We start from the raw sequence: 23,289 nt of genomic DNA on the forward strand, positions 1-23,289 counted from the left end.
ATACAATATGTGATACTCCCCGTAATCACTGTGCGGTGAGATTTTGAATGTACTGCGAATACCCCATGACCCAGATGTTGATTCTGGATGTAGAGCTAACATATTCGACATGGTCATCCTCATCCGACAGGGGTCAATATCATATTCCTATATAATTCATAATCGGAATCCATCAAAAATAGGTAGAGGTACATGCACCTAGGTGGGAGCTAATTCAAAACAAAACATAAACACTACTGGACGACATCAACGATATTACATAGCAGACTAGAGTACAAAGAGAAAGCAAAGCTATCATGATGTTTAGCCCGAGCACATGAGACAGGCTTCTTTGTTCTCAAGTGAACATTGTAACTTGGCGTCAGCGAGTTCACGTTCTTTTTGTCTTTGTAAAGCAGCAGCAAATTCGGGGTCTCGTTCTGCGGCCTCTCTCGTTTTCTCATCGAGGGACAATGCCGAAAGTGTTTCAGTAGGAGGCTCCAAAACCGATGTTTGCAATGGCGAGGTTGGCATGGTGGAGGAAGTATTAGATGATGTAGAGGCATCATTAGGGATGGGGGAAGAGGTTGGTGTAGGAATACCATTGGCCTTGTTCACAGGCGGTCGAACGTTCGAGGCGTTTTGCTTCTTGGCCTGATTAAGGACACTTTGATCGACTGTAAATTGAATGGCTTGAGCGGCAGGTCGAGTGCGAAGGTAATACATCCCAGTTTTCAAGCCCTTCTTCCAACCGTAGAAGTGCATGCTGGTGAGTTGGCCAAGTGTTGGAGATTGGAGATGGACATTAAGACTCTGACTCTGACAGATAAACGGTCCACGGTCAGCAGCGAGGTCAAGAACCTTCTTCTGGCTGATTTCCCAAACTGTTTTATAAATGGCTTTGACATCGGCAGGGATGTTGGGGATGTTCTGGACAGAACCATTGTGCGCGATAATCATGTTCTTCATATTGTCATCCCAAAGGTCAAGTCCGACAAGTTCGCGGAGAAGCCAAGGGCACACAACCTGGAACTCGCCAGCGAGTACTCGACGAGTGTAGATGTTACTTTGAGAAATTAGCGTTTGATGATGGAGGCATGTGAGTGAAGTGATACATACCTTGTATAGGGTTCGAAGCATTCGTTGTTACCAAGAATCTGACTTGTGGAGGCGGTGGGCATAGGGGAGACAAGGAGGGAATTCCTAATACCGGTGCGAGCGATTTGTTGCTTGAGCGAGGTCCAGTCCCAGAGATCAGTGGGCGTGATACCCCAAAGGTCGTACTGGAGTTGTCCTTGCGATACCGGACTTCCTTCATAAGTCTCATATCGCCCTTCACTAACAGCCATTTCGGAGCTAGCCTCGAGAGCGCCGTGATAGATGGTTTCGAAAATCTGGATGTTCAGGAGCTTGGCTTCAGGTGAATCAAATGGCATGCGGAGGGCCATAAAGGTATCGGCCAAGCCTTGCACACCAATACCAATGGGGCGATGGCGCATGTTGGAACGCCGAGCTTCAGGTATCGGGTAGTAATTAACGTCGATGATACGATTCAGGTTGAAAGCTGCCACTTTCGCAACTTCATGTAACTTTTGGAAGTCGTATTTGCCATTATTGATGAACGTTGGGAGCGCAAGAGACGCAAGATTGCAGACGGCGGTTTCATCGGGAGAGGAGTATTCGATGATTTCCGTACAGAGATTGGAGGACTTGATGGTTCCGAGGTTTTTCTGGTTGGATTTAGCTATGCAAGGTAAGAATGAGCTAGTCACACAAATGAGGAGATATATTCACAATTGGCGTGATCCTTGTAAACCATGAAAGGGCCTCCTGTTTCGATTTGAGATTCAAGTATAGCATACCAAAGCTTCTGGGCGGGCATGGTCTTCCGTTGGCGACCCTCTTTTTCATACTTCTCGTACAAAGCTTCAAACTCCGGACCCCAGACCTCGTGTAATCCTGGCGCTTCACTGGGACAGAAGAGGGACCAGTCGCCGTTGGCTTCAACGCGCTTCATGCTGGAAAAAAAGAGATAGTTGTAGCGGGACAAGTGCAAAGAGATACGGACACTTACAAGAGGTCAGGGATCCAGAGGGCGTAGAATAGATCGCGAGCCCGAGCTTCTTCCTTACCATGATTCTTACGGAGATCCAAGAAATCGAAGACGTCTGCATGCCATGGCTCGAGGTAAATGGCAAAAGCACCAGGCCGCTTATTACCACCTTGGTCGACATAGCGAGCGGTGGCATCATAGGCCCGTAGCATGGGAACGATACCATTTGAATAACCATTGGTGCCAGCGATGTAAGACCTAGAACTAATTGAATAGAGAACAACAACTATAAGAATCAACGCACCCAGTCGCTCGGATGCAATGAATATTTAAGCCAATACCACCTGCAGTTTTACTGATCATTGCACAACTCTTGAGGGTGTCATATATACCCTCTATAGAGTCATCCTTCATGCAAACCAAGAAGCAGGAGCTCAGCTGAGGATGTGGTGTACCCGCATTAAACAGGGTCGGAGAAGCATGGGTGAAATAGCGTTCAGACATAAGGTTATAGGTCTCCATGACGCGGTCGATGTCTTCTCCATGAATACCGACTGCAACACGCATTATCATATGTTGAGGACGTTCAGCCACGCGGTTGTTGATACGTAGAAGATAGGAACGCTCAAGAGTCTTGAAGCCAAAGCTAGTATACAAGTTAGATCCTACAGGATTTCATGTTACACTTTTCCATGACTTACTAGTTATAATTGAAATCCCGCGTGTAGATGATGGCAGAATTAAGAGTGTCGGCATGCTTCATGACCACGTCATACGTTTCCTTCGAGATCATACCAGCAGGTTTGCCATTCTTTGGATTGACTGAGGGACAGATGAGTGGTGAGAAATATTGAAAGCAGTAAAATTACTGTAATGATAAAGGTCGCTGATAACTTGGGAGAAGGTTTTCTTAGTTTCCTTGTGGAGATTGGAGATCGCGATGCGAGCAGCTAACACGGCGTAATCGGGATGTTTGGTTGTAAGATAGGCTGCCGTCTCCGACGCAAGGTTCTGTTCATGATATAAGTGATGCATGATACTATGTAAGAGGTTTAGACTCACATCAAGCTCCACAGTCGTGACACCTTGGTAAACACCTTGAACGACTTTCTGTGTGACCCTACAACATATCAGCACCTGCGAAGGCCATACTAGACCGAATATGCATACTCTACGGGGTCTACATAGTTGGTATCGAGGCCATAACAAAGTTTCTCAATGCGTGAGGTGATCTAGATAGTGGTTATCAAAGCCGCGTTTTTCAACGCGTTCAACAACTCGTACCTTATCGAACTGCACCCGCTCCTTACGGCTGAAGATGAAAAACGTAATTAGATACCTGTAATCGCGTCATGACGCGTAGACCCACCCATCTGAGGTATAGTATTAGACTTGGTCACTGCAGCAAACCGTCATGGGTGGCAAGTAACATACCTCTCTTAAAAACAAATGTCATTTCCCGAGCGATAGCCAACGATGATGATTTAAGTGAAGAAGAAAATGTGGTGAAGGTGGGAGTTGAAGATGAAAGCAAAGGCGCCACTGAGGTTTTATGATAATCACTGACTAAGCTGGCTTGTTTGGCCCTGATGTCAGACACAGCGACTTGAACCTGGCCACCACAATCATGAGCGTGGAGTTCTGGATTTCATTTCTAAGATAATATGGTGTGTCTTTAAAGACATTGGAGCTACTAGTCATATGCGCCGTTCTCTTTTCAATATTATCCCATGAAATATCAATTTCTCAGCCACCGCGATCGCTAATTACGCGTTACACTTCGCGTTATTTGGTTGTATGTACGCGTCGTTGACATGAGTTCGAGTTACCTGGCGACAACATTGGAAGATGTAAACTTGGAATTTGTGTCTATTCAGGCTGTGCTATAAGAGGCATGTACAGCGGAAGCATATGCGCGGAATTGCTTCGTACTGAGCAGGTGAGCAATGGTGTCGACAAGATTCGATAACCGACTCGGCCGAGGTAACTTAGGAACAAGCATTCCATCTTGAAAGTGCGGTCCATTAACGAGCAACTGGTTGACTGAGGCACACCATGGTTAATTGGTGACTGAGTGAGCATTTTCAAACCTAGTTTCAGCTTAGTCCAGAAATAAATACGTGGAGGTGGTATGCCAAAGATCCAGAGGGACTTTCCTAACCTCTAGATACGCGGGACGACAATGACATGAAACAACTACTAAACCAACTTGTAAGCAAACACAAGCAGTAGGCGTCAATGACAGTTTGACTCCAGAATTAGGGTATCCATTACACTGATTTAAATATGCCGCAGATATGAGAAGTGTCAAGTTAAACACAAACCAAAACCCAAGAGAATTGAATTTATGGCTCCCACCTTCCTGCTGACAAGCCCACCCAGTACCCAAATACAAGTCTACATTATCATCATACAGTCAGCGTATGAAGTAGAGATAGAATGACATTACGATAAAACATAGTAAGAAAACACACCACCGTTCGTTCATTGCTCGAACAACGATCGAGGACTCCGCCATACCAGCCTCGTCTATAGCGGCTACTTCCTCCGGCTTGAGATCAGCTGGCTTTCATATTAGAAAATTTGCTTTACTCAAGGGTAAAATTCCACCTACGTAAATCTCCGACAGCAAGATACTCTTTCAGTCGCTCTACTTTTGATGTGGTCCTGTCAATTCCCTGTGAATTGTCGAAAATTCATGAAGGCGAAGTAACATACGTGACAATAACCACTCCCTTTGCCTTGACCCACGAAAAAATCACTTGTGTTGGCGTGGCCTTGAGACGCTTGGCAACCCGCGCCAGCACAGGGTCAACTGGACCACCGGGACGTTGGGTAATTGGACTGAGGCGACCAGTCAACCCGAGGGGATGGAAAAATAGATTAGACACGTACACCAGACTACTGTACTCTTCAGTGACAATTCCATGTTTGGCATGGTATTCAAGAAGTTTCTTGTTTTTCTCCCAATTGTAGGGATGAAATTGAATCTGGAAATGAGGTCTGCGGGGCGCAAGGGAGAATTCATACTTGTAGTACCTGATTTACGACCGGCTTGTAGTGTGCAATCTTGAGCAAGGGCTCTAAATCCTCGATATTGTGATTGCTGACGCCAATGCTTCTGCGAGGGATGTAAGAGAGGGCTTCTAAAATGAACAGGTGGCTCATACTACCTGGTCAGACCTGCTTCCCGGACTTCCTCGAATTGCCTCCATACATATTCCACATCGTTACCGACTGATCGAGTTACGTGGATGAGGAAGAGATCGACATATTCGAGGCCAAGCTGTATTTTAATGTGAATAGGAATTCCCATAAAGCTTGGTTGTACCTTTGATAAACTCATTTCAAGCGATTTGCGGATATCCGATCTTTCGCCTAACCACTTGGTGGTGACGAAGATGTCTGATCGAGGGAGTCCACTTTCGCGAATAGCTACACCGACACTTTCCTCGTTGGCGTAGTCTGAGGCAGCCCATGACAGACGGCGGGAACGATTGAAAGATACTCAACTTACGTTGAGCGGTATCAATGTGAGAGAAACCGTGTTCAAGGGCATCCTCCACATATTCGTGGATATCACGTCCTTTGTTCACGCTTCCCGTGCCAAACGCGATAGCGGGCATGGAGTAACCATCGTTGAGCTTGACGTCGGCGAATGGCATGTTGCGCCGTTGTGGGAGTGATGAGATAAGAAAACAGTGTGAGATCCAGAAAGTTGATTATCAACCTCTTAGTGGTGGACGAAGTACGGAAATTACGACATGACATCAAACACCTGATTGCACTCACATACCTTGACATATACCCGAAGTCTGCGGCATGTTCTTTAGCCGGAAGCTTGAGGAATGTTGGGTTTTGAAGATTTATGAGAATAGACCATGAAGTGTTGGATGCCACAGCTCCACGCCCGTCACAAAACGATGACGGATTCAATATCGATCTAGACACGTTCTGCATAATCACAAGTCCCTTTTCAAGGTTTGATAAATCCCCGGTGCACCTCAGTATGCAGAATTGCTTCTAGAAGGATCCTTTGGGATTGCAATGGCAGTAACATAAAAGTAATGGGGGATGATGGTTCCTGGAGGTATCAGAGACATCACGAGCTCCAGGAGAAAGAAGGGGAGGGGGATATATATACCAAGGATCACTTACAATAGTCCAAGAAGCCCATCATGAGAAAGATGGCCTACCTCTCACTCAAAACGGTATTGAACGAGAGCAATGTGTGTCTTCCTCGAATCTCCGTTCTGATGTCTATGGGATTACCCTTGTGAGATGAATGAACACGAGCGAAAAGAAAGAAATGATGGGGGTGTTTTTCATGTTTAGTTCATGACATCCTCGATGTTTGGAGGTACGTAGAATGGAAGGAGGTATCATGTGTTTGGTATGATGGACTTAGACATCGAATCCGCATCATATGTTCGAGTCTCATGAGCCGTCGTTTCCTATAAATATGCAACCGTAGGAAACGACATTCTCAGCGGCCTTCCGTACTTCTTACACCAAGGCACCATGGCTGTAGTTGTAAATGTGAGTTCACCGATCCTGAAATTAATCATGGTCACTTACCCTATCCAACTCAGCCCAATGCCTCCAAGAAAGACTTGAAAGAGGTCAAACAGTACCTCGACAATATCGACACCTCGAAGATCGAACAGGTGTACGGAAATGGACAGTACAAGCCGTGGCACGGTGACGGGAAGTCACAATCACAAACGAATATCACATTCCAGACGAAATCCCAGATAACGTCTGGGAAACCACCGGAATATATTACAATTGTGGCGAAGAAAGGAAAGACGGAGGCTTATGTGACATACACATCGAGTACTTGGGATTCAGCGGCCACTATCATTCAGGCGATGCTCAATGCGCTTGGATGAGGGGTTCGAGACGTTGAGATTGAAAGCACGTTTGACGAGTATTGAATATTGGGCATTAACTGTGAAACGTTTGGCCTTGTCGAATATATGTATACAGATGGATAGTCGACAGGAATGACGTTGTTGGACGTTAGTCTGACTCGTCGTCTGCGTCTCCGGAACGCAACTTCTCATTAAGTATCCCCAAATCGCGTACCGCAGGCTCCACATTGCCTCGATAAACATTTGGCCCAATAATCAACGACTCCTTACTCGTTGTTTGATCACCAACTGTCCTCAACCTCCAATATGTCTCTCGTATCCAACTCGCATGTTCAACCCAACTCGTCCATCCACCACATATTGTTTCGTGGAATTTCAAGTAGTATGGCGCATCAAGAAAAAGTGTAGCACGCGACAAATCTGCATCTCCATGTAGCAGGTGCAGCTGTTCCGCGTAGCACGCGCTGAAATGCGTCCGTAGGTAAAAGCGACGGACCATCGTTCTGACGCGCGGTGTATAGTCAACTGGTTCGTCTGAGCCGCGGAAAGCTTGTGGCCATTGGGTAGCATTGCCGATGGAAGTCCAATCAGCTGGGACACTGAACCAATTTTCGTCGGGATAGTCGGAACGCGGAAAGGGATCGTCAGCTGAGGTCATGAGATCGTCGGGATACTGCGCGGTAAGCATGAGTGGGAGAATTTGTGCGCCTCCCCAATCAATGACACCTGTTATCTTCGGTTGGTCTGATGACAGTGATTCCTCGTCAAAAAATATATTGCGTAAGGCGAGATCGGGGTGGTGCAATACCAAGGAACTATATGCGTGTGGTATCTTGAATTGAGAGATAAGTGAAGATAGCAGCTGAAATAGCTCTGAAAATGTCTGAGGGGTACATTTTGGCTCTGAGAGCGACGTCGAGAGTTGATCTTCTTCGAGTTTACACCACTCTTGAACAGCATGCAGCATTTCTTGTTCTAAACAAGAACGCCATAGTTCATCTGCGGATTTAAAGGGCCCTCCCAAACATTTCTGCGTGAGTGTCATGAGCGGTCCAACAGAGTGTTTCCCTCCCTCCGAACCCCCTACAATGCTTCCAATTTTGTCAAGTGGTACGGGCCTGGAAAGAGATGCTTTCAGTTTTGCCAGTGTCTTGACGATCAAAAGCTGTTGAGCACCGGTGAAAGTGTCCAAGCCGCGCAGACCATTCTCGTCATGCACGTCCGGCAAGTTTTTGCCTTGAACGATGTCCATGACAACATATGGTGCGCATGCGGGATTACTAAACGTAATATCCCATCCATGTACCTTTGGTATAGGTATATCTGGATAAAGTCCTGATTCGCGCACGAAGTTCAGCGTTTCAATTTCAGACCGCTTTGCTTCGGGGTTGAAGTCTTCTTCATCTTGGTTCGAAACGGTGGCAGCTAGTTGTGTGCCGTCGGCGAAGGATAATCGGTAGACAATATTGTAACTGCCCCGGCCAAGCAGGGAGATGGACGTGCAGCTCTGGCTGGATCCTGAGCCAAAGACATGGATAGTCGAACAATCGATCAACCCTTGTAGATTAACCCAAGGTTTTTTACGGAGTTGAGATATCTGTTCCGATAATTCGAGAGCCATACTCGTAGAAATATGCAACTCGGAAATGTCAGAAAGTAAGGTTGGGCCAAGTCGACTACAAGAGCTTGTGACACAAATCTCATGTGACCCCTCCTGATCGGTGATCATGAATTTCACAAGGTGTATTTATAGTGTCATTGTGATCTAAAACGTCTCAATATGAGTAAGACGAGTTGAGTTAAGGATTCCTGCGAAACTAGCAGGAGATGGTACGCAAAGGACAGGATGTGCATGTTTTGAGTGGTGATATGGATGTGTACTAGGGGGGTGTTTAAAAGGAAACCGAGTCGATCGACCCCAATTCTTGTGGATACAGTACGGAATTCATGATGTCATTATCCGTTCAGAAGCAATATATTAACAGGTCTCGCCCAGCTTTCATCGCACAATCATCAACTCAAACATGTTTTCAAACGTCGGTGACTCACGTATCTACGAGGACAATGAACAAAGGTAAGTCTCGATATAACGTTAGCTTTTTACTCACTCTCATCTTCTCGTATCAGGCCTCCCAAAACCACAAAGCCAAAGCAAGGAGAAATTGATCGACGGGAGCGCATGGAACACGGTCTAGAACCAATTCACCACTTGTAAGTTTGTCCCTTTTCTAACTGCCTCTTTTATCTCACGTCGAGGAAATTTCTTATTGATAGAGATGAACGTAACCTCAGCGCTGAGGAACAACGTCAGGTCCATATCCAGGAGAGCAGAGAAACGGTCAAAGATCCGTTGAAGCCTGCTGTAGATCATGGTCATAAGCCCTCCCGTGGTGCAGAAATTGATGCTGAATTGCAGAAGGAAGACGAGGAGATGTTGAAGAAGAAGACTGATTGATTCCGAATATCGATTGATCTTTTTATTCCTACCAGGACATGTATACAAACGGTTGGCTTCAGTAGAATATGATTTGATGGCGTTAATTTGTGACAGCATTAGAATACCAGATAGGCCTCGTACGATGACTACACTCATGCTATCAACTAGTACCCCATCAAATAATTATCTGTTCAAATGAGCCTTGTACCTTGGGCAGCGCAATCCTCAGACTCTCCAAGAGACGAATTCGTATGTCAGATCCCTCAGACTTCAACCGCCTCACCAGTTTCAAACGTTTCAATCCCGAGCTTGCATATGCAAAAGTACGAAAACTCTTGTAAATTTCATCCTCAAAATCAGCCCTAGACTGGGAGGATGGTCGCTGAATAGCCAAGGTTAGTGAGGTTGCGAGAAAGTATAATTTCCATTGAGAGCTCACCACTCGAGCTGAAGGATCGACACTGAGGTGGAAAAACCCGATGGTGAGGTTTGTCAAGCTAGGTATTTTACCCAGTATCTCGTTAAGATGTACCGCAGATAATATTTTAACAGGATCGAGCTCGAAAGTTACAAGTTCAACTCCTTTGTCTTGATTCTCATAAACCTTCGTAATCCAGTCCAATAAATGCCGGAATTCAATATACGTCAGCGACTGCAATGTATTCATCAAGATACGCTGGGATTTTGAACAAAGAACGCAGAAACTCGATGAAAACGCATCAAGTACGGGGCCAGATAAGTTTTTAGGGAGACACATAGAAAGGCCATCCGGGATTTTCAGGCTGCATATGAAAGAGTTGTTGACGAATACACCTGGCCAGTCGTGGTCTTCATAATAACGGACTGGTGGACTCGCGGGCCAAAGAGATTGAGAAAGAGCCTTGAAGGAAAAATCTTTAAGGTTCGGTGACATTTCCAACAATCCGTCGAGGGTTTGCAGAAAATAGGGAGAATGAGCTCGACCGTGGCCTTCATAAGAAAACTCTTTCAACGAGGAGAATCCTCCCAGGTTGCTAAAAAGACTTGATAAATCAAGGTCATCGAAGTTGAAAATGTGCAATGATTCAAGAGACGGTCCAGTCGACCAAAAGAGATGCAAAAGTTGCCTCTGAAAAGCTTCGACAACGTCGGTGGGTGGGTTGTGATTCGTCACTTGCTTTGATTCATTGATACAGTATGGCGGGAGTATCGTAAATTTGACGGCGTTTACTCTTGGTGACCACGATTGTGCAGTCAACAAAGCTTCAAGAAAACGGACGTGTTGGACAGTCATCGTCAAGGATAATTCCTGCAGTCCTGATCCCGTTTTGGAAACAAGGTTGCTGATGAAGTTGCGGAAAGGGGCCGTGATAGCACGAGAGTGGTGCAAGAAGATGGTCAATGACTTGAGGTTCTTGCAGTTGTAGAGAGCAGTGATGGACGTCTTTAGGAATTCAGAACATTCGGATTCGCATGGTGATCTTTGTGGCAAAGGCTTTCCATCCTTGTCACAAGGGGGCAGAAAGTAGCAGACCATATTTATCCGCTTTACGCGTGCTGCAATAGACGGGTCTCTGCGCGAAAGTTGAGGTTGTCATGAAAACATTTCTAACGCGAGCAGTTAAGGCTGGAGACGCACTGAAGCTGTTGCAAAATCCTGTTGTCATCAACATTGTAAACACGAATTTCTTTGTATATCTCGTCCATTCCTGCTTCGAAAAAGTACCGATTCACTCCGATTAATTTTTTCGATTCATCGGGGGTGAGATAAGAGTGGATTTCGCCCCAAATCTCGAACGGTAGCTCGGGCATGTTCTTTCTTTTATGAAAGGCTTTCCTCCGCTTGTTAGATGTCGTGTTTACAGGCGTAACGTCCACGAAGGGTAGCATATTGTGAGAGTGGGTTCACGTCGTGATGAATGTTCGCAATGAGATCAGGTTTGGTCAGTCAAAGTGGCAAGCGTGGTCTGATGCAGGTTTGATCTTGCTCGTCTGATTGGCGAAGCTAGAACATTAGATGAGCATTCCCATGGAGCACATGTTGCACAACTTGCACTCCTAATGGTGAAAGTAGCATTCATATATCGTAGAACAGCCTCCTATAATAACCATGATATCTGAACCAGGGGGCGCTTGAAAATTCCTCTTGGGCTATTCGGTGCTCGCGCCGAGCCCGCGGGCCCAGTGAACGTTATCCACCCAACAGATTTGTCGAAACACGTGACTCAGAATTACCAAATTGAGATACAATGAAGATTCAATCTCGGCATACATAGGAGTGTGTCCAGCCTTGAATTCTCGCTGAACATGCAGGAGGCTTTGATATTTATTGTTCAGCACTATACAGTAGAAAAGTTATTTTGGGAAAACACGTCTCTTTTTACCAAGTTACAACGCGTCAAACACGTCGCGCGGTCGCCACTCTCATTACCACGCTGTCCACCACCATCAACTTCTCGTGTCCATTTAATGGATCCGGAAATAGCGTGCAGGGACGCCTCGCAAACATGCACCAAATGTAAACGAACTAAACCCCTGACTAGGGTCAATTTTTCGCAAAAAAGAGACGGCTCTTTCAGCAAAACCTGTCAAATCTGTCGAAAGAAATATGCGGAGCGTACCCAGGAGATGAAAGCCATCAACAACAACAAAGAAAATCAGCCACCATGCGAACCCAGTGATGGATTGAACCGCAGTGATGACCACGAGGCTGGACTCGGAGTTGGAGAGCACCTTGATCTTTCGGTGCTTAACATGAACACATTTCTAGATGCAGTAACTCTTACAAATGATGACACTGAAGTTGAACGAAGTTGCAGTGGTGATATTGCTTTTATTGGTCGCGTGGATCTAGCATCGGCAGACGTGTTTTGCCAAATTGGAGACGGCCGAAAGAAGGCTGATATGCTGGCTTGCCAAATTTGGAAGCGCTTGAATTACCGTTTTATGTGAGTGTTCGTTCTCACGTTCCAGCCTCGAATTATACAATGATATGCAGATATCATAGTAAATATGAGTACAAACATGAGCTCGGAACTCGGTTTACATATAGCTGCTCCCAGTCCAGCTCTCGAAAAGCCAAATCACAGAAGAACGACAACACCAAACAAAGGGACAAATTACCCATGGATTTTTTTAACTGCGAAGGTTGGCTATACATCACCATACATAATAGTGACAATATTGCTCTTGTGAAGCTTCGACACCGAGAAGCACATATACCATATTGGTCAATTGATGTACCCGAAGAAATTAAGAAAATGGTTGCTGATAATCCGTTATTGAATGTAACACAGGTCTGTGCTACTCCACTTTTATATTGCTAAGATTCTGATGAAATTGGCAGCTCTGGAGCGAAGTTCTGAAAGTTATACCACAGCCGCATTTTTCACGGACAGCTATATACCGACTTTGGCTCAATCATCAGTGCCAAAAATGGAAACGCGACTCCGATGAGCTCAAATCTGCAATGGCAGTATTAATGGAAGCTCAGCAAAGCCCAGAACGATTCACACAGGCTGAACCAATACCACTCCCTGACATCGAAGGGTATAAAGCTATTGCATTTTCTCTCCCAGACATTATCCGTCAATGGGGTAGTCATATACGAGAGATTTCTCTTGATTCGGCATGTAAGTCAACGTAAATTTTGTATTATCCCATCAATTTGAACTCATCAACATAACAACAGGGAATACAAATAAATCTAACTATGAAGTCTACGCCATTCTAGGCGAGGTCTATGGATCAGGCTGTCCCTTAGGTTATCTTCTAGTCACGTCAACTGGAGGTGGATTACCAGGTGCTAAAGAGAATTACCTGTCAAAGGTGTTGCTCCATCTCAAAAATCACTGGCAACTTGTTCCCGCATTTACACATACCGACAAAGACCTTTCGGAAATAAATGCTTGTCGAAAGATTTTCCCAGATGCAAAGCATCAGCTTTGCTTCTGGCACTGCTTACGCGCTATCCGAACTCGGTTATCAATACTTCGAAGGCGTCCCAAACCCTACAACGTCGTAGAAGCAGTCAAAGAATTCGACTGGATTGATCCATTGTTTGTCCCAGCTTCACAACAATTGGCTGGTAATCAGGTACGTTTTGTTTCTAAAAACGAAACTTAATTAATTTACACCAACTAGATTCAAGCTCTCGATCGTGCTGTTCCCGAGCTCAAGATTCGTCTTGGAGGTACCCTACAGAATAGAGCGCCTGAACCTCCATTATTTTTGCCGTCTCAACAACTCGTTATTCGTCTCCACAACCGTGTTCAGGCAGTTCGCGCGCTTCCAAATGATATGTCCTGGAACAATATTGAGCATCAGGAAGAAGAGACAGATAATGAGGATGACGAGAATTTCACAGATACCATTGCGAACGAGGTTGATAACTGGTATGAGAAGGAGGGAGGAGATCGGGATGAAGAAGACGGACCTGACTGGATGTTTGATACTGGAGAGGTGACCTCGAAAGATCCTGCCTACGTTTTTTGCCCAGCCGCACATCGTCGCACTTTGCTACACCTATTCACAAAGCATTTTTGTCAACACCCTATTTTTGATGAAGTGGATGGTCCTTGGGATTCAAAGAAAATACGACGCGAAGCTATTTGGGAGATGTATAACTTCTGCCAGAGACGGGGTCTCGCTGAGGTGTGGGGATATATGTGGGCGAGCTGGTACTCACCTGCAATGTGGAAGCTTTGGGCTCGGTCAACATCTCCCCTCCTTTCTCGACTTCGTACCACTATGAGTGTTGAAAATTTCTGGAGGCAACTCAAACATGATTTCCTGCATCGCTTCGTCCATCCTCGACTCGATACACTCACTTGGATTCTAATTTACGAGGTGACCCCGTCGTACTTTGCAAAAATAGATATTCTAGACGATACATATCGCTGGGGCCGCTCAAAATCATTATCGAACTATCAGAAATACTTCAAAAAGTCGTGGAAGAAACTTGAGCTTGCAACGATTAGCGGAAGGAAGACTCACCGAACCTCAGTCCAGGAATGGACTTGTACTTGCGGCCGGCAAAAATTCGACCGTCACCATCTTTGCAAGCATCTCGTGCGGGCCGTTCCACCACCAGGCGCTAATTTCTTCTTGGAAATCGTCCGTCGTAGAACCAAACCTATCTACAAGCATCCCAAGTTAGTCTCAAGGATCGGCGAGCCACCAAATGAAGATTGCATACACGATACAGAGCGATTGGACTCAGGGAGTATCACCGACGGCGACGATCATACCTGGTTGGGGGAAAAATCGGCCTTGAGTGGCGGCGGAGGATGGAAGTCAGCACAAAAAAGAAAAAAACCGACGGATGCTGAAGATACTCACCCTCGCAAGAAGAATGCAACTTCAAACGTCGAAACGAGTCACTCTATACCAATCATCGACTTGACAGGTACGAGCGAAGGTGCGGACAGTGATGAAGAGGAAGAGGTTAGTAACGAAAATCATCAGACAGAGGCTCTCTAACCTTCTATCAGATTGATAGGCATGTTGACCGTGCACTTCATTTAGCAAAAATCTTCCGGCGTGCTTCCGAGATTTTCACTGAGCAGGCAAAAAGTCGAAGCGCACTATGGCTCAGATCAATCAGTCACCGCGGTATTGGTAACGACCTCGAACAGCTTGTAAAGGACATTGAAAGAGTCGAGGGTTCAGCGAGGAAAAGGGATACGACATGGGGGCTTGCCGAGGGAAGGCAGGGAAGGCAGCGAGTTGCAAACACAATGGGCTACATAGTTCCAACGTAAGTTATTTGAATGAAGATCCAATGTAATACCCACCATAATCACGGTAAACGCACGGCGGGATGTGGACTTAGTGAACACGACGTTGGGGTTAGGAGTCAACAATGTTCTGTTGATCGACACCGATCGATCAGGTGATGGCCACGTACTGCCGAGATTCTGAGTCACGTGTTTCGACAAATCTGTTGGGTGGATAACGTTCACTATACTCGTCCTGACCAGACCGGTACGAAATCTTTTAATAAAACCATTGACACCATCTTCTCTCGTCCCTTCCCCTGATTTCACCACGTTTATCTACAAATGTTGAAGACTCTCTGTGTCTGGTTTGTTCTGGAGAGAGGGAGAATGTTACTGAACCTACAACTCACTCTTATCCTCATGTGGCTGACGACCACCGTGGCAAAGACGATTGGCCCTGTGGGTACTATCACCATAGCAAACAAGGAAATCGCGCCCGACGGGTTTAAACGTCCGTATGTATTTTTTTCCTGCTCTCCTTCTTTCACTATACTCTCTAATGCATTCATAGAGCTTCTCTCATTGACGGCGCTCACCCGGGCCCTATAATAACTGCCCAGAAAGTGAATTATTATCGACATTGGGCTCTAATGATGTGCTGAACATTGCTTCAGGGCGATCGATTAAAGATTAATGTGATCAATGAGCTTTCGGATCCGAACCAGATGCTTGGCACTACCATCGTCAGTGTTTTTGATATTTCGTGCGACGGACATTTTTCAAAAATGTTAAATTAGCATTGGCACGGCATGTTCCAGAAGGGAACTAATTTCATGGACGGCACCGCCGGTGTTACTCAATGTCCGATTGCGCCCAATAATTCCTTTCAGTATGATTTTCAGGTTAGCGGGGCCGGTACCTTTTGGTATCACTCGCATTTCGGTACGATTGTTATATCTTCATACCTTAAATAAGCTCAACGCTTTTTCAGGTGTACAATACTGCGATGGCGTCCGCGGAGCTTTCATCGTTTACGATCCTTCTGATCCTCTGAAGTCGCTCTACGATGGTAAGTAGTTTATCACGGTGAATTCAGTGACGCTAATAGACTTTCCAAAGTTGATGATGGTAAGCTGATCTTATTTTGGTGATTTGTCCGCCCTGACATAGACGGTGTAATTAGAGTCCACTATTATCACGTTGTCTGAATGGTATGTTTTCCATGTTCTACCCAGCGTACGTGGTCCGACACTTTTACCCAGGTACCATCTCCTTGCTGTCGATGTCACCGCCATTGAATTGGCGGATAGTACTTTGATTAATGGTAAAGGCCGGTACCCCAGTGGAGATAACACCGAACTGGCTGTTGTTAACGTCCAGCAAGGCAAACGCTATCGCCTTCGTCTCATATCCATCTCTTGCGATCCGAACTTTACTTTCTCCGTTGACGGTCACAATCTGACCGTTATCGAAGTCGAAGGTATTGCCGTCACTCCGGAGACAGTCAACAGTATCAGGATCTATGCCGGTGAGTTGAGGTATCGAGGATAGACCCAAACCCTCACACAGTCTGAGGAGCAGGTCAACGTTATTCAGTCGTGTTAAATGCCGGTCAACCCATAGACAACTACTGGATACGTGCCCTTCCCGATTCCGGCCATGAAAACCTGAGCTCGACGTTTGAGAATGGAGTGAATTCCGCTATCCTGAGGTATGGAGGGGCAGGAAACCAAGAACCGACGTCTATGCAACAGACACAGATAACACCACTCATCGAAGCCAATCTGCACCCGTCGAGCGCCATTGAAGTTCCAGGGGAAGCCGATCCTAACGGCGCTGATAAAATCTTCAATTTTACTTTCGGTTATGACCCGGATACCTCCCTCTTCAGCGTGAACAATGTGGTTTACAACCCTCCGGCGGTCCCAGTTTTACTCCAGATTTTGAGCGGGGCGAAAAACGCTCATGATCTTTTTCCCAAAGGATCGGTTTACACTGTAGAAAGGAACAAGACCGTGCAAATCAACCTGCCAAGTGGACTTATTGGAGGGCCTCATCCATTCCACCTTCATGGTGTAGGTGGTCATGCGCGTCTGTCAAAATGGGAACGAAGCTGATGAATCATACCTGATCGCACACAGCACAATTTTCATGTCGTCCGGAGCGCTGATACTGGAGAGTTTAACTTCGACAACCCTGTTGTGAGAGATACAGTAAATGCCGGTGACACCGAAGGAGATTATGTTGCCATCCGTTTCAGAACTGACAATCCCGGACCGTGGATCTTCCACTGGTGAGCTTATCCGTGTTCTTTAAGATTCATTATACTAATGAGATTTATGCTTAGCCACATTGACTTCCACATGAAGAAGTAAGTTTCGACTTATCAAACTCTCCTTCGACCCGACTTGACGAGGAACTGATGCTGTTTCTCGTTTCAGCGGCCTTTCAGTAGTATTTGCCGAAGCCCCTGATGATGTCGCGGCCGCGAATCCTAATCCCCCTGGTTTGTCATCTGGCCTCTTGATTTTGATACTTGCTCATCCTACGCCTTCAGAGGAATGGGACCAGCTTTGCCCTATCTGGGATAGTGAACCTAACTCCGTCAAGCACGCCGGTACAAGCTCCTCAGCATAGGCGTATGAAACACCCATGACAGTCCTTTCTTTGCGAACAGCGACGATGATTTTAGATCCATTGATAAATTTCGCCTTCGGTCCAATCTTCCCTGTTTACATTCTACTTCGTTTTCCTACTAGTTTGATTTGTATGAAACCTAATGCCTTCCATTAATTGGTTCTGTTTTTAAATCATTTTGATTCTTGTAGTATGCAGGGGTTGGTTACACCAAATTCTCAAGTCACTTGTCGCATCATCGACTCGAAGACGCCAAATTCACGTCATGGAACGTTTCATGTTCGAGATATTGTTCAGAGTCGCAACGGTCAGGTTTGTATCGTCTACGGCTTGCCAAGCGGTATGGGATTCCTGAGTAGGTGAACGCTCCCACGAACCTGAAATAATCTAATTAGGAGTTGCGTGCTTTGACCAGAATGGCAGAGCATGGTGGGTCAGCCGAGGTCAACATTCGACATTCAGTATTCAATATTCGATACCCATGGCCCACCTATCAAAATCTACACAATATGACATTGAGGACTCGAATATTGCTCTTTTGGGCTCCGACGTGTGTCTCAAAGGAAATCTCATCAGATGAACGTTATCTAACTGGCATTCTATTTCGCAAATAAACAGCTCGAGAAGCGCGTTCGTGAAAATGCAGGTGATATAGAGCCGGCATGGGAACAGGCAGGCTGTACTCCAGGACTTCAAATTTGGCGTATAGAACAGTTTCGTGTCGTCGAATGGCCGAAAGACCACTACGGAACATTCTATAGCGGGGACTCCTATATCGTTCTCTACGTAGGCATTCAAGAAATACTTGGGATATGCTTTCTTTCCTTCTCACCTGTCCTTATGTTCAAAGACGTACAAAAGTTCTCCTGATGCATCATCGTTTTCCTTTGATCTCCATTTCTGGCTCGGGCGGAAAACTACGCAGGACGAAGCGGGGACGGCTGCATACAAGACTGTAGAGCTGGACGATCGTATGTTGTATTTCGTCACTTCTTTTACTAGTGGCACTCAATTCTGCACAGATCTGCATGGAATTCCACTGCAGTATCGCGAAATCCAGAATAACGAATCATCTCGGTTCCTTTCTCATTTCTCCCAATTCATTTGTCTGGATGGCGGTGTCTCAACAGGCTTTCACCACGTCACTCAGCCTCCCGAACTCGACTTCCAGAAATTATACTGCATAAATCTCGCTAGAGCTAGCACGACCGGCAAGTCAAACCTTGTCGTCCGAGAAGTACCAGCGGAAGCTTCCAGTTTGATACAAGGCGATGTCTATGTCCTGGATAAAGGATCTAGAATATTACAACTCAACACGAGAAACAGCGTCGGACAAGAGCGCTTCAAAGCTGCAGAATTTGTCAGAAACCTCGTAGACAACAGAAAGCATAAATGCGAAGTTGTCGTTTACGGTAAATCAAGCAAACAAGTAACGTGAAAGAGTTGATATAACTCGGTTATAGATGAGGGAGGACCTCAAGCTAGTCTGTTCCTCCGCGAACTGAACGCAGAATCTGTGATTCCATCTCAGGTTCAGGATGGTGGCCAAACGATATTGATGCGGCTGTCCGACGCAACTGGTCCAGGTGCTATATCTTTCACACCTGTAACAAACTTGGGTCGAAGCTCGTTATTATCGGAGGATGCGTTTTTGTTGGACAGTTCGCAGGACCCTACGCAACCGGCCATATATGTTTGGCTGGGAAAAAGAGCTTCCTTAAACGAAAGACGTCTGTCGATACAGTACGCCCAGAGCTATCTCCACCAGCAACGAAGTACAAGAGTTACGGTGCCAATCATCAAACTGGAAGAAGGTCATGAAACGGAGGAGTTCATTCAATCTTTAAGTAGTCAAACATAGACTGATTCAAAATTCACTATATATACACAGAGGTCGATTGTCCTTCAATTTCGTTTTCTAATTTGCCTCTCGATTCCAGCTTTCATTTATCGTACACTATCCTTCCACCAATCCAAGCATAGGGGTAGCTTCGCTGATACCAGTTTCTGAAGGAACGACGTTCAGAGACACGAGGTGCAGTAGCATAGGATGCTCCGAGCTAGAAGAAAATACATGAAGCTCCGACAATACTGTTCGAGTACGTTGATGCTTACCACAACATGGTGTTTACCATCCATGAAGTCATTGGAGTACCTAGATGCGGATAAGCTTTGATGCCTTAATTGAAACGATTGACCATACCCGGGGTACAGCTTGGAAGGAACATATCCGTCAACTCTATCTAGCTCGGTCGACGTCCACTCCCAGACACCGCCGTTGTGGCCCTTCCCATCATTCTTCGCACCACCCGTCGTCGCCCTAAATAGTGACAGTCGGTGCCTGATCATTCGTAGTAGAGCCGAGGTAACTTACGGTAACGGATGCCAGTTCCTGAAGGCAACATTTGCCCCACCTTCATAGCCGGAATTGAACTTGTCATAAAAGAGCCTAAGCTCCGGTTCGGTGGGCAATCGTCCCCCCTTGACCATTGCATAAGCAGAAAGATTGTCATATGATGTCATGAGAGGCCAGTGCCTGGCCAAATCCATGGAGATTGGTCCATAAATCGTACGGACCTAAGTGACAATTCAGCGACGGAAACTCAACCGGAACTCGAGACTTACGCGGACGACATCATCCTCAACCACCCAACTGGCGGGAAGTTCAATCTTATCTCCCTCTTGGCCTAAATAGAACTCATAGAATTCTCCATTCGTAACGGGTCTCCATGAAATCTTGAATTGCTGTACTTCCAACTTCCTTTCCGGGTGCTCGAGGTCCCAGCCATATTCATGATGATCGGGTTCGGAAACCTTACTGGTTTTATCGTCGTCCGCCTCGAGATCATCGTGCCCAATTGACACCATTTCAGGACCAAGTGTAACAATCTCTGATTCTGGTCTGGGTTCTGCATCCCATGCAGCAGCCAAGGACTGCCAATCCGGTTCGGCAAATCCGGGGGGAGGAATGGTTCCAGTACCGGCTCTCTGTAAAAGCATGTAGAGAAGAGTTTCTGCGTGATGTGCTTCGTGTTCAAGGGTCATGAAGAGAAGTCGCCCCAACTGTCGGGACAGTAGATGTTTCCCACTCTCGATATCATCGTATATACTCATGACTCGAGAGCGAACACTCTCTTGGAACCGAAGGATTTCCGCCAACGTGGGCCATTCTTCGGTTTTCGTTGGGACTATTGAGTGAGGCTAAACTGAGAATTGGTGATCAATCTGAGGCGGAGGTCTGTGAAACTTACGTGGCACTCAGTCGGATTATCGACGTCGGGATCAATGCCGCGCTATAGTTGATGTTGAAGTTTCAGCTGTCGCATATCAAGAAAAAGTAGTCCAAACCTCGAATATATCCTGAGAATGATTAGCATATGATTGATGTTGTAAGGTTTGTGATGCAAACCTTGTATCTCTCCGGTTCCGTATGTGGTTCATTCAAGAGTCGGGAAAGTTGGATATCCAGAAAAGCGGGTATATGACCAATATAAAACAGGCAAATATGACGCAGATGAATGGGCTTCTCGTGAAGCATGGACCGGGGGATCATACGTAGAGTGATAAAGTCCCAAAGAGCCCAGGAATTATCCCATTCCTCGCGAGCTGGTATACCAAAAGGCGACGTGGAGTATGCTTTCTTTGGAACCAGTTCGCCACTCCTATTACAGGCAAAAGAGGATGACATGAGTGGGAAAACAAAAGGTGGCCTCTCCACAAGCCAAAGAGAATATCGTGAGTTGTTGTCCACCCATCGTTGAATAGGACGGAGGCCTGCTTCTGTGAAAAGCGAGGTGGCATCTCCGTAGGAAAACTAGACATAATATGAAGGAACTGCTGCCTAACAGAATCGAACTCACGGACTTTGAACGATTCTTCTATTTTGAGCAGTTCGTCCGCTTTGAAGACATAGACATTCCCACCAGGAGAATTAATAGAATGATCAACTTTAGCTTTCAAAAAAGCCTCGTGGCGACCTGCAGAACCCGTTTAGAAATGGTAATACAATGCACACTGGACACATCTCACGCTCTTTCTAAAGGCAAACAAATTAGAGATTATTCATGAATATAACCCAATAACTTACCGCGTCGTACTTATTGACATATTCCCAGTTCTTCTCGTTGAATAATTCTTCATTCCCGAGAACGCGACCAGCGGCTCTTAAACCATTCATGATGAATTCCGTCGTATGGCCTTGTGTATCGTTGTAAGCCTTCTCGACTAGAGCTGTATCGTTGTCATGATCGAGTCCAATAAGGAGGGTATCGCCATAGCCAGATCGCAAGGGAAGGCCACGAAGAAATTTGACCGCATCGGCTCTAGGGAAATTACCGAGCGATGAACCGAGGAATAGAATATGGAAAGGGGACACCGCTGGATCTCCCGGAGAAGAAGGGAGAGTACTGAAAGCGGATGTAGAACGCGAGTCCCTAGAATCGCTCGAGTCCGCTGACGGGGGGTTTCTCGTGAGCGTGGTGTTGGTAATCTTGTCTGTAAAGTCAGGGAGACTGCCAACGATATGGGCACCTCGAAATCCTCCCTCGCTAAGGAACTTAAGTCCGTCGTCGTAGGTTCCGCAAATGCCTTTGGTCTCAACTTTGTCTTGTAACATATTCCCTAGCGGTGACTGCTCAATGTCACCAAGAGTGCGTTCGAGTTCGCTTCGCTCAAGGTCGAGGGCGTAGTAGGTGATGGGAAAGTTGGAGGAGTCGTTATCAATCAGCCGGGCCAGTGCGGCAAGTAATAGTGATGTTTTTCTCAAGGCACTATGTCATCAGTGAGTCAATGACCTAAAGTATGATCTTGGCCAAAGAAGGAAACACTAGAACACGAACCCCGCGCCAAGCTCAAGGACCACTTCATCCGCTACCGGGCCAGAAATAGAGCCATGCATCATCCTGACAATATCATCGGCGCTGCGTTTCAGGATCTGTTCCTCTGCTTGGAACGGGTAATATTCCGCCGCCTGAGTAGTAATCTTGTCATAAAGCTTGAGGCCACGCTCGTCGTACAAGAGTATAGTTGGAAGGTTCTTTTCGCCAACTGGATGAGAGAGACCTTCGTGGACGAGTTGCTCTATGTTCGTGAAAGGCGAAGATGTAGAATGGGAGTGAAGCTGAACTATTTCCGCCGGCATTTTTATAAGATGCCCAACTTTAGTGGGAAAGGGGGGAAATGTAGCCTGCAATCTCAAAGGCAATGTCCAGTACAATATATAAGGAGACCCAAGTTTACTGATGACGTCAGCCATACAAAAAAGAACGCAGGTGTGAAACAGTCCATCTAATCCGGCGAAAAGGAGGGAGCGATGGAACTACTGTAGGACAACGTGTGCTGCTTTCTGATTCAAGAATCACACCCAAAAATGCTACACTGGCGCTTATGAGCAGTCGAAGATGCCAGCTAACAATTAGACTGGGGAGCCTTCCACAGGAGACGCATGAAGTAAGTAGGGGAGATGGTCCGGGAGTGAATCAAATAAATCTGAACATAGGAGAATAGAGTATTCCACAGGTGCCTACTGCGACCACCAGGAATTTCAATTTCAATTTATATCTGGCACTATGCAGAGCCATGGGGCTGGTGTGCAATAGCAAAGATCGTCCT

The 23,289-nt window shown here is 46.1% G+C and overlaps 9 protein-coding genes across 9 annotated transcripts; 4 read left to right on the forward strand and 5 right to left on the reverse strand.

Moving 5' to 3' along the window:
• Nucleotides 1-131: 131 nt before the first annotated feature.
• Nucleotides 132-3,538, reverse strand: AGABI2DRAFT_223838 (hypothetical protein). Its single transcript, XM_006462429.1, has 11 exons — nucleotides 3,463-3,538; nucleotides 3,317-3,344; nucleotides 3,203-3,264; nucleotides 3,095-3,152; nucleotides 2,902-3,043; nucleotides 2,734-2,854; nucleotides 2,337-2,678; nucleotides 2,054-2,290; nucleotides 1,774-1,997; nucleotides 1,099-1,723; nucleotides 132-1,045 (listed from the first exon to the last, which is right to left on the reverse strand). The coding sequence occupies exons 1-11, from the start codon at nucleotides 3,486-3,488 to the stop codon at nucleotides 304-306; spliced, it is 2,607 nt and encodes an 868-aa protein (XP_006462492.1). The 5' UTR covers nucleotides 3,489-3,538; the 3' UTR covers nucleotides 132-303.
• A 910-nt stretch (nucleotides 3,539-4,448) lies between these two features.
• Nucleotides 4,449-5,697, reverse strand: AGABI2DRAFT_72417 (hypothetical protein; the record flags this gene model as incomplete). The annotated part of the gene is made up of 8 exons (XM_006462430.1): nucleotides 4,449-4,594; nucleotides 4,647-4,699; nucleotides 4,751-4,876; nucleotides 4,928-5,022; nucleotides 5,072-5,153; nucleotides 5,206-5,318; nucleotides 5,364-5,497; nucleotides 5,550-5,697. 8 exons carry the CDS (start codon nucleotides 5,695-5,697, stop codon nucleotides 4,449-4,451), a joined length of 897 nt encoding a protein of 298 aa, XP_006462493.1.
• Nucleotides 5,698-6,370: 673 nt separating this feature from the next.
• Nucleotides 6,371-7,710, reverse strand: AGABI2DRAFT_193627 (hypothetical protein). Its single transcript, XM_006462431.1, has 2 exons — nucleotides 6,615-7,710; nucleotides 6,371-6,557 (listed from the first exon to the last, which is right to left on the reverse strand). Exon 1 carries the CDS (start codon nucleotides 7,592-7,594, stop codon nucleotides 7,055-7,057), a length of 540 nt encoding a protein of 179 aa, XP_006462494.1. The 5' UTR covers nucleotides 7,595-7,710; the 3' UTR covers nucleotides 6,371-6,557; nucleotides 6,615-7,054.
• Nucleotides 7,711-8,895: 1,185 nt separating this feature from the next.
• Nucleotides 8,896-9,379, forward strand: AGABI2DRAFT_206844 (hypothetical protein). Its single transcript, XM_006462432.1, has 3 exons — nucleotides 8,896-8,980; nucleotides 9,034-9,117; nucleotides 9,181-9,379. Exons 1-3 carry the CDS (start codon nucleotides 8,931-8,933, stop codon nucleotides 9,359-9,361), a joined length of 315 nt encoding a protein of 104 aa, XP_006462495.1. The 5' UTR covers nucleotides 8,896-8,930; the 3' UTR covers nucleotides 9,362-9,379.
• A 139-nt stretch (nucleotides 9,380-9,518) lies between these two features.
• Nucleotides 9,519-11,134, reverse strand: AGABI2DRAFT_119352 (hypothetical protein; the record flags this gene model as incomplete). The annotated part of the gene is made up of 2 exons (XM_006462433.1): nucleotides 9,519-10,896; nucleotides 10,962-11,134. 2 exons carry the CDS (start codon nucleotides 11,132-11,134, stop codon nucleotides 9,519-9,521), a joined length of 1,551 nt encoding a protein of 516 aa, XP_006462496.1.
• Nucleotides 11,135-11,950: 816 nt separating this feature from the next.
• AGABI2DRAFT_119353 (hypothetical protein) lies at nucleotides 11,951-15,084 on the forward strand (the record flags this gene model as incomplete). The annotated part of the gene is made up of 6 exons (XM_006462434.1): nucleotides 11,951-12,270; nucleotides 12,330-12,618; nucleotides 12,669-12,954; nucleotides 13,014-13,417; nucleotides 13,466-14,767; nucleotides 14,815-15,084. 6 exons carry the CDS (start codon nucleotides 11,951-11,953, stop codon nucleotides 15,082-15,084), a joined length of 2,871 nt encoding a protein of 956 aa, XP_006462497.1.
• Nucleotides 15,085-15,429: 345 nt separating this feature from the next.
• lcc4 (laccase-4 precursor) lies at nucleotides 15,430-17,835 on the forward strand (the record flags this gene model as incomplete). The annotated part of the gene is made up of 14 exons (XM_006462943.1): nucleotides 15,430-15,557; nucleotides 15,614-15,665; nucleotides 15,717-15,785; nucleotides 15,840-15,984; nucleotides 16,034-16,111; nucleotides 16,162-16,170; nucleotides 16,226-16,253; nucleotides 16,305-16,570; nucleotides 16,624-17,117; nucleotides 17,184-17,335; nucleotides 17,390-17,413; nucleotides 17,484-17,548; nucleotides 17,600-17,659; nucleotides 17,720-17,835. The coding sequence occupies 14 exons, from the start codon at nucleotides 15,430-15,432 to the stop codon at nucleotides 17,833-17,835; spliced, it is 1,686 nt and encodes a 561-aa protein (XP_006463006.1).
• Nucleotides 17,836-18,160: 325 nt separating this feature from the next.
• AGABI2DRAFT_186399 (hypothetical protein) lies at nucleotides 18,161-19,540 on the forward strand (the record flags this gene model as incomplete). Its single annotated transcript, XM_006462435.1, has 5 exons — nucleotides 18,161-18,229; nucleotides 18,298-18,465; nucleotides 18,530-18,650; nucleotides 18,702-19,091; nucleotides 19,143-19,540. The coding sequence occupies 5 exons, from the start codon at nucleotides 18,161-18,163 to the stop codon at nucleotides 19,538-19,540; spliced, it is 1,146 nt and encodes a 381-aa protein (XP_006462498.1).
• On the reverse strand, nucleotides 19,528-22,933 carry AGABI2DRAFT_186400 (hypothetical protein; the record flags this gene model as incomplete). Its single annotated transcript, XM_006462436.1, has 12 exons — nucleotides 19,528-19,739; nucleotides 19,795-19,834; nucleotides 19,883-19,999; nucleotides 20,054-20,256; nucleotides 20,305-20,880; nucleotides 20,931-20,972; nucleotides 21,028-21,039; nucleotides 21,089-21,493; nucleotides 21,544-21,656; nucleotides 21,763-22,448; nucleotides 22,518-22,758; nucleotides 22,918-22,933. The coding sequence occupies 12 exons, from the start codon at nucleotides 22,931-22,933 to the stop codon at nucleotides 19,623-19,625; spliced, it is 2,568 nt and encodes an 855-aa protein (XP_006462499.1). The 3' UTR covers nucleotides 19,528-19,622.
• Between the last annotated feature and the right edge of the window lie 356 nt (nucleotides 22,934-23,289).

This window comes from Agaricus bisporus (genome assembly GCF_000300575.1).
Source record: "Agaricus bisporus var. bisporus H97 unplaced genomic scaffold AGABI2scaffold_7, whole genome shotgun sequence".
In the NCBI taxonomy this organism is placed as follows: domain Eukaryota; kingdom Fungi; phylum Basidiomycota; class Agaricomycetes; order Agaricales; family Agaricaceae; genus Agaricus; species Agaricus bisporus.